This window comes from Heliconius melpomene, chromosome 12, assembly GCF_056956725.1.
Source record: "Heliconius melpomene rosina isolate 202511_hmr_F chromosome 12, ASM5695672v1, whole genome shotgun sequence".
Taxonomy (NCBI): Eukaryota; Metazoa; Arthropoda; class Insecta; order Lepidoptera; family Nymphalidae; genus Heliconius; species Heliconius melpomene.
Window position 1 is genome coordinate 14466237 of NC_140400.1, and position 9407 is coordinate 14475643.

A 9407-nucleotide genomic window follows, 5' to 3' on the forward strand; every position below is an offset into this window, starting at 1 on the left:
CCAACAGAATGTAAATTTTAATTTTTTGTTTATACAATACGCACATCTTTATCGGCGGATTTAAATTCATCACTGTTTTTACTGTAGAACTATTTATATTTTAAAAAAATTTGAAGACTGCAAACTTGATGTGGAACATAGTGATCCAGCAAAATTATAAGAAATATGAAATGCGTCATTAACATAAAATTGTTAAAGCGTGATATCCATCGACATATTTTAAAGATTAAAGTAAAGATCTGGAGCAACTGACTATGATGATTAAATAATATAATCTCATGGAGCTTTAAGGTGCTAAAGGAGCAGTAGGACAGCGTCTGAGTCTGGATTCATGGGTTCAATCACCAACAATTCTTAATCTATGGCTTACATTTTTTTAACGTCAAAATTCAAACGTCAATGTCATAAACTTATTTATATTTATAGTGCGATTCGTGATTCATATAAGATATTTAAAATTTAAATTGAAGACAATTAGATACCTGCTTTGTAAGTCGCAAATTTGAGTTTTTATAAATATTTATAATTATGGGTGATCAAGGCGATTTTGAAGACAGTAAATACCCAGATAACGATGAATACATTCCGTATGTAACGGCCGGTAACCTTGCACAAAGAAATGGCGCTAAAGTAAGTCTATGGGGAAAAGTTACAAAAGTTTCTAGCAGCGAAGGTTTTTACGTTAAAACCGTAGATGAACAAGAAATTCTCATTAAAATGAAAGAACCTATTTCTGAGCATCTCGAAGGATGGTATGAAATTCACGGAGTATCACAAGGAAAGAGTGTTCTATGTGATGAATATGTACCATTTTCAGAAGAATTAACAAAAAAAATTGATGTTGAAGGTCACAAAAACTTGGCAAAATTACTAATTGCCTTGGACAATCCTTGGGATTTAGGTGAAGATGCACAAGGATCAAGTGATATGGAAGGTATTCAGGCATTCCAATAAATATAACTTAAGTTTTTGTATTTTATTTACATATATTTGGCATTAGAATTAAACCTTTATAAAAGTACAATATTTTTGTTAAATAAATAACATAAATCAAAGAGGTTGTTTTATTTATGCTGAACATATTCATATTTTTGAATCTCTTAAATTAAATGATTAATTTATTTTACCAGCAGTGAACTCGTGGATAAGCTTTTATGCTGTGTAGCTCTTTGTTTTTCTTCTTCTGTAACTTCATCCTCTGCTCATGCATCACTGCATTGGACAAAGCTCCCTCTATGCAAGTGACTGGTCGGTTGCTGTATTTGGACATAATTTTGCATGTAATATAATTGTTCAATTTTTACTAAAGGAAGCAGAGAACAGGGTGTCTTAACTCTAGATAACAATTTGATATTACATTGTTTTTTAAATATTTGATTAGAAAACTCTAGATCACTTATTTTTTACATAATATATAACATATTAAGCAATAACAAAAAAAAATACAATTGTGAACTTACATAAATTTTCCATTGACTTCTATCTTCAATTCATTCTGATTCTTCATACTCATTGGTCTTTCTTTATTGCCTTTAAGAGCCAGCTCTGTTAGGTACCTCTTAATGTATTGTTTTAACTGTATGTTTTCCTTGGCAAGTTTGGCTCTCTCTGCTTTTAAACACATAGTTTGTACCTTCACTCTGTTTACTTTCAGCAAAAATTTATCCATTTTTCTAAATTCCTTGCATTCTTCCTACAAGAAATATTGATTAAAATAAAAAAATGTATATACATTTTAGGTACATTAGTAACTGAAATATTTGCTTTTAAAAACATTACTACTGATGAAATATTTATATTTTGTCTTGTTTGCCAATTTGTATAATATAATGGATATATAATAAAATATTTTACAATAATATTCAATAATAATAGGTAAATTACCAAAGGATTCAGAAATAGGCATATTTAAGGGTAATAAACAACGTAAAAAACTTGTGCTTACAATCATATTATTGTCTAAGGCCTCATAATTCTCAGTTAATAATCCATCATTTTCAACATCTTGAAGGAACATGTCATCTTTCTCATGTTCATATTTACTGCAGATTTCAGCCATTTGTTTAATCTTTTGCAATTTAGATTGCACATCTTGCAGACGCTGTAATGTGGACATGCAGGACTCAGTACCTAATGATTAACAGAGGCCGTCGTGATGCTGGTTCACAAGGGTGTGACTGTAATGCGACGGTTGTGGCTTCGACTCGCCACTTGGAGGAATGAATTATTATTTATTAATATTTTCATTTCTTTGCTCTGGCACCAAGGCAAAAGTCCGGTGTTGAGTTCCGCTACTCAACACGCAATGCCTCGAATTACTTATTCGTCGGAAAATGGAGAAACGAGTCGCTTAACACTAGATTCCATCTAGCTACCCTGCTGTGTGCGGGAATTGCGGGATACAGAGTGAAGTTGATAAAAAAATCTGCTATTGAATTCATTAGGTCCACACAAGTGGAATAAAAATAATTACTTTATTGTGAGTATGAAGAAATAAAAACAATTAGGCACTAACATGACTGGAAATCGAACCCGTAACATACATAGCACAGTCAGGTTTCGTTTATTTTTACGTTATACTAATTAATAGTTTATATTTTCCTATACACGCTGCATATTCGTGATATGTACTTAGGTACTTTGTGGAACTAAAGCGGAAATGAGTAGAACGCTTTATAAAGTTTTAAATCGCTCTATATTAAATTTCCGTAATTTTTTAAAACTAAGTGCTACCTAGTACTTACAAAGTAATATATTTTTTATTAAATTTCACGTTTTATCCCGCACACAGCAGGGTGAGCACAGGCAACATAGTGTTAAGACACTCTGTTTTCCATTTTTCTCCGAATTCTGGAGGCATTGCCTATTGAATTGGCGGAACTCAACGCGGCGCTTCGCCTCGTCACCAAAGCTAAAAAATGAAAATATTAAATATTTCATTTTCTTAAGTGGAGATCGAACCCCCGACCAGTCGCGTCCCGACTCGTGATCATAACCACTAGGTTTTGCAGGTAATTATAATTCTGGACCTTTTTTACCTTAATAGCGTCCTGGCTAGAGTCTACCAGCACCGCGAGTATTTCATCTTCCCTACTTCTGGATGCCTTGGTTTCCTTCTTCATTTGCCAGTACTTCTTGGCAAGCTCTTCCTTATGATTGTTCATTCGTTTCAATTTACATCCCATCGAGTTAACCGTTTTGTTCCATTCGTTTTGTAGAGTCAATACAACTTCCTAAATAATTTAAGACTTTTTTAGACTTTTTTGCTTTTAGTATAAAAAAAGATTTATTCTATTTAATTAGCAGTTGTGGGTTCGAAGTTCGGACCCCATTGTTAATTTATAAACATATTTAAACATTTTCTGGATTTAATAAATATAGCCATTTTATTATGTTTTTCATAAAATGGAACAAGTTAAGTTCTTAAAATTAAAAATATATAATTTATTTTAATATTCAATCTATTGTTTACCGAAGCGTGTTGAATTTGTATATCGTTCTTAGCTATGTCGTTCTGATAGAACTCATCTTTCTCTCGCAGAGCGTTGTAGTGAGCCATGATGGGGTTGTGCTTCTCCAGGTACCCGTCGTAAACTTCTCGTAGTTTCGCCCAGTAAGTATCTATCTCCAGCCTCTTAGGTCTACATAGTTGACGCATTTCTTCTTCGTGCTGGTGAAATTTTGTTATTTGAAAGAAAAAAAAAACAGTCGAATTGATAACCCCCTTTTCTTACAGAAGTCGGTTAAAAAAATGCATTATGCAGGTTATTAAAATTTGGCCATATCTTTAATTTTTAATTATTTGGTTAGAATAAAAAAAATCTATTCCAGACACAGTGTAACAAGCGTTCGACTCCCACTCGGGGGAACGAATTATTATTGAATAATGAATGAATGAATGTTTTAATTTTTGTCACTGTCTGGTAATAAGGCGAAGCGCGGTGTTGAGTTACGGCGTTCGACACGCAAAGCCTCTAAAATTCAGTGGAAAGTGGGGCACAGAGCTTTTTAACACTAGGTTCCCTCTGCTTACCCTGCTAGATGCTGGATACAGAGACTGAAAAAAAGGAACACAAGGAAAATAATGTTTTAGAAATTATTGCTATCTCGTTTCATGTTGGAAAGCAACAGAATTATTATGTTTAAGAGAAAACATAAAAGCAGTAGGTATATATATAATTATATACATATAATTATATATCAGTAATCATGACAGACAAACAAGGCAATTTAGGATTAGTCACAGGCCGTTTTCCTGTGATTACTGTCAAACGTGTTCCGCTCGTCTCGTCCGTCCGTCCGGCGTCCGTGACGGATCATATAAACTCGTTACGAATAATTAGATTTTATGATATAATTAGGATATATTATGTAAATAAATCAATTCAACACAAACAACTATGTGTTAAAAATTCAGTAGAAAGTGGGGAACGGAGTGTCTATACACTAGGTTCCATTTGCCTTCCCTGCTATAAGCGGGCGGGATAAGAAAATCAATACAATATTGAAAAAAATGTTTGATGAATGATTGAGGAGATCTTTAAAAAGTTTATTTTTTACGGATTATTTTTTTAATTGTACTAGGCAACATACCTACTCTATTTATTTCTTTTCTATGACAAATGTATATATGTAAATACATACAATATGGCAACTAGTAGAATAAATGGATTCAACTTCATTTTCCCTATAGCAGAATACCTAGGTTAATACATAAATAGGTTGGCTAGGTACCCCTTATTCTTCATAAACTTATTTTTTATATATTTTGAAGCTTTTGTCCTTAACCCTAACTAATCTCTGATGCGTAATGCTTACTTAAATTAGTAAAAATATTTTGCAATATGGCCCATGGAGTTAGTGGACCGTGGTCATTGTATGGCGACTTACTATATATGGTGAATACAAGGTATAAAGCGTCATTTTATTAGTCACCTCCTAAGCAAAGATGCGGCAATGGAAGTATTGTGTTTTAATATTTTTTCTCTGCAGTACGCGAAGTCATGTAAGTATTCCGTAATATAAGCAGTAAGTAATTACTTTAATTTTGTATTGTTTCATTTAATAAATATTTCTTATAAAAGAAAACTCAATTGTTAGAAATTGACGTTTAATTTAAATATATTCTGCTATCAAGAAACTTCAATTCAAATATATATTTGTAAACTTCATCAGGCTCTGTCATGTCGTTCAGAACATTCGTCAAAGGGAAATGAATTAAAAAAAGTATATAACAACTGTTTGAAACAGATAGAAGGCAACAGCAGTGATAATAGGCGGAATTCAGACGATCGTTGGGAGCAAAGGAACCAGTGGCAGAGAGATGAGAGAAATGAAAATGGAAATAATGAAGATAGAAACAGAAATAGAGATCGTAATAGAAACGAAGATGATGGAAACGAATGGAACAGACAAAATAAATATAACGAGCAAGATGTTAATGAGTATAATAGAATGAATGGCAATAATAGGATGGATTCCAGGCACAGTCAAACGGGCAATAGAAATGATAAGAGGGGCAGCGTGAGCGGAGTTGATATGAATAGTAGAGGAAGAAGTGATGTGAACAACTATAGAAGAAATGATCATTTGAGCGGACAAGATGATTTTTTAGAAAGTGAGGAGTATGACACCGTAAGTATACATACAAAAAAGTTTTTGTGTTAGCTACTATCCTCTAGGGCCACAAACAACTTGATTGCTTGTATAAAAATATGAATATAAATAATTAATATAAAATACTAATAAGTGTTAAGACAAATTAAATAAATTAAAAATTGTGAAAAGAAATGAAACCAGCCTTTAAATATTTTACTGCTAAAGAATTTTCTAAGATATCTGCTTAAAATTCTTTGGCCAAAATATTAAGCAATACATCTCGACATCTATACTTTTGTAAGATAGTTAAATAAATTTATAGGACACATCACGCCGTAATTATCCATCTCAATATCAATCACAAACTTCAAGACGTTATAAGCGGGAGAAGCGTATGCAAATGAACTCAGGACAACGCAGCCAATATAACCCCCACTCACAACAGACCAACCGTCGTGGGGATGACTATAATAATGACAGAAACTCTAGTGATAACTCCAGCCAAGAAGTTGACAAAGCCTGTGTACTGCATTGCTTTTTGGAAAATTTGCATATGGTAAGTATAGTAATTTTACCCCCTTTTAAGCTATAATTTTATAGGATTTATAATAATGTTAATAAATAAATAAATAAATAAATAAATAAATGTTTTCAGATTTTTCCTGAACTCATACTACTTGTAGGTGTTAGCTGCCATATTTTATAGTTCTAGGTCAACCGGAAAAACCCTATGAATTTTGATTCCCTTTATAGTCTCGAAATACGCGTTATACTTCTTTTATTGGTGTTTTTATGTCTCCCTTTTATGAATCTCTTTCAGACGGGAGACACCGGTCTGCCAGACCGATATCTGGTTACACATTCTCTTATAAAAGACGAAAAGAATGAAGATCTGAGAGATTTCTTGCAAGAGTCAATTGAAGAGTGTTTCCAAATTCTCGATAATGGTAATTTAAGTTTTCACTGCATTAATATTATATTTTTAGCTACCTGCCGCACTTTATCCGACGTATAGTAGAGGAAGTAGTAAGCGTTATAACACTCTGTTCTTTACTTTACGGTTTTTTCGAGACAATGCGTGTTGAGTGGCGGAATTTAAAGTCAGCAAGTATTAAATAATTCATTCTCTCGAACGGGAATCGCATCCACAAACATTACTCTTCCCGTCACGCACTGTGCCACTGGAACCACGCCACGTCCGCCACGACGGCCACCGATTATATATTATTTTACTTGGCAGAAAACACAGAAGACAAATGTGAATTTTCCAAAAATCTTCTAACATGTCTATCTGAGAAGGGGAGAGCTAATTGCGACGACTGGACCGGGAAGACTAGTTTTTTATTCGAATAATGATGGAAATAGCTTTATACTGTAATTTCTCAATAAACATTTGAAATATATATCTGTGTATGAATGTAGTTACGTTACGTTAGAATGTAGTACATTAATATTTTTTAAAATTAGTATCTAAGTATATCTAGATACGAGACATAGAGCGGAGTTACTGCCACCAACACGCATTGTCTCAAAAATTGTGCGGAAAGTTGGTCTACAGTGAAGAGGTTGTGAATTCGATTTTCAAATTTGGTGGAATGATTACATTTAAATTATTTTTATTTTCTCGTTCTACTAAGCTAAAAATATGGAATGGAATGTTTTACTGCTGCTTTATATGTGGGAAATGGCGGGAAAGTGTGGGAAAACGAAAATAATATCATTGGTTCTGACATTGAGTTACTCAAGAATCATGTCATCATCAAGAATCACGTTTCACACCACTTAACGAATGTACTAACCTCAAGTCGAGCATCATTCTTTTCTGTAGCTCTTTGTATTTCTTTTTCCTTTTTAAAACTTTGAAAGTCCCTCTCCTGAATATACTTAATTAATGTCAATTTGAATTCAGCTCTATCTTGGCTGCCTGTTATCTCCAACTCATCCGTATCCCAACTTTCAAGAAAGTTGTTTTTTTGATATTCATATTCGCCTTGCAACTTATCTAGTCTTTGAGAGGCAATGTCTAAAATTTGAATATTAATATATATTATATAAAATCTTTGATTTTCACAATATTACACATTTTAAATGAATTGATTTAACCAGATTAGTCGCATATATTTAGTATTATATATATTTGGAAAACCAACGTTTCGAACACTTTGCAGTAGGTAATGTAATAATGTAAACTATACATAGGTTAAATACAGGTGCCCATAAAAAGTTATAAAATAGTATCTAGTATGTATAAAAAGATAAATCATTATTATAATTTTTTGTATTTACTAAGAAAGTAGCTCAAGTTCTCTGTATGTGCTTGAAAAGCTCTCCGGTGCTGGTCATCTGAATCTTCTGTTGCACGCACGAGGGAGTCCAAGAGGCGGTCTTTTCTTTCTACCAGAAAATTGAAGCTTGCCATCATACCCTAGGAAATTATATTTTCTTAACCTCACGTATTTTACTTAGCTTTACGTTGTATCCCGCATATAGCAGGGTAAGCAGTGGGATCCTATTGTAAAAACACTCCGTTCCCCACCTTCCTCCAAATTCTGGAGGCATTGCTTGTTGGCGGACCTAAATGCAGCGCTTTACCTCGACACCAGAGCGAAGGAACGAAAATATAAATTTAAATATAAATTTCATTTCCTCGAGTATGGATCGAACCCACAAGCAGTCACGTCTGCAGGCACACTTTGTGCCCCTGAAATCTTACATAAAAAAACCACCATGGAACTGCTTTAAAGTAGAGACTACGTCGTGTCCATAAACAAAACAAAAACAAATTAAGTCAAAGTTAGGGAAGCCTGCATAAAAAATAATTATAACAAAGCAATACCTGTATGTCTTGAGACATCTGTTTGCATTTTATTTTGCGTAAAATATACCGCCATTGCTGGTTTATTTTCGCTGTATTTATTTTGGCGAACGTTTCCTCTTTGTCTAATTTGTTCTGGAAAAATATAATTCGGTATTTTATATAGATAGAGCATAATTATGCATATAAATTAAATACATATTTCTTATCTGAAAATATGAAAATTGATAGTTTATTAAAAAGTGAAAATTATGTCGTTGCCAAAAAATATATATTTTATATATATATATATATAAAATATATATTTTTTATATATATATATATATATATATATATTATTGGTAAATATATAAATTTCATTTGGAGTACACTTACGATAGAACTTAAGATCACTTGCGTAACTATATAAAATAACTTAATTTTTTTTTCATTTAAAAAGAATTCGACTATACATTTAGTACGTTACATTTGAACCCGTAGCTCGCTCTCAGTTAGCAATTCTAATATTTTTAAATCTTATATTTAAAATTCTGTTTAATATTTAAAATATAGTGTAAAATACTTTAATGAATCTGGCGACAAGTTCCCGTTTCCTCCGCCTCGCTTCCTCTTCCACATCAGCGCGATGCTGGAGATATCGAGCTCGTTCTTCATCGGACATACGCGCCAGCTTATTCACTTTGCTTTTCTTTGGCATTTTGTATGTATATTTTTTAAAATAAATACTGTAAGTAAGAAATAAGTTTATTTTATTTTAGCTTCATTCTTTAATTTTAGTTTATAGTAATATTTCTACAATAATAACTTATATAATTAAATTATTTACTACAACCACAAATCCCAGAAACATCTTACTACTCAATGAAAACAACACTACTTACTATACATCTGAACTATAGCAAATTTACAAAGAGAATAATTTAAGTGCTTCCTTATTAATAATTATTACCTAAAATTAATGAAGAAAAATAAGTTATATCAATATGACTAAGCC

General features: G+C 32.4%; 3 protein-coding genes across 4 annotated transcripts; 2 read left to right on the top strand and 1 right to left on the bottom strand.

The window, feature by feature from the left end:
* Nucleotides 1-398: 398 nt before the first annotated feature.
* LOC146534087 (uncharacterized) lies at nucleotides 399-1055 on the top strand. Its single transcript, XM_085195130.1, has one exon. The coding sequence runs from the start codon at nucleotides 529-531 to the stop codon at nucleotides 952-954; it is 426 nt and encodes a 141-aa protein (XP_085051256.1). The 5' UTR covers nucleotides 399-528; the 3' UTR covers nucleotides 955-1055.
* LOC146534088 (dynein regulatory complex subunit 2) lies at nucleotides 972-9110 on the bottom strand. Its single transcript, XM_085193842.1, has 9 exons — nucleotides 8976-9110; nucleotides 8435-8548; nucleotides 7885-8023; nucleotides 7398-7621; nucleotides 3473-3670; nucleotides 3039-3233; nucleotides 1946-2101; nucleotides 1461-1693; nucleotides 972-1256 (listed from the first exon to the last, which is right to left on the bottom strand). The coding sequence occupies exons 1-9, from the start codon at nucleotides 9108-9110 to the stop codon at nucleotides 1124-1126; spliced, it is 1527 nt and encodes a 508-aa protein (XP_085049968.1). The 3' UTR covers nucleotides 972-1123.
* Nucleotides 4675-7001, top strand: LOC146534089 (uncharacterized). Of its 2 annotated transcripts, none has more exons than XM_085194811.1 (5): nucleotides 4675-5005; nucleotides 5176-5634; nucleotides 5921-6154; nucleotides 6419-6545; nucleotides 6839-7001. In XM_085194811.1, the coding sequence occupies exons 1-5, from the start codon at nucleotides 4949-4951 to the stop codon at nucleotides 6949-6951; spliced, it is 990 nt and encodes a 329-aa protein (XP_085050937.1). In that variant the 5' UTR covers nucleotides 4675-4948; the 3' UTR covers nucleotides 6952-7001. The 2 variants fall into 2 exon arrangements, with proteins under 2 accessions (XP_085050937.1, XP_085050938.1); XM_085194812.1 differs by having other exon boundaries at nucleotides 5251-5634.
* Nucleotides 9111-9407: the final 297 nt, after the last annotated feature.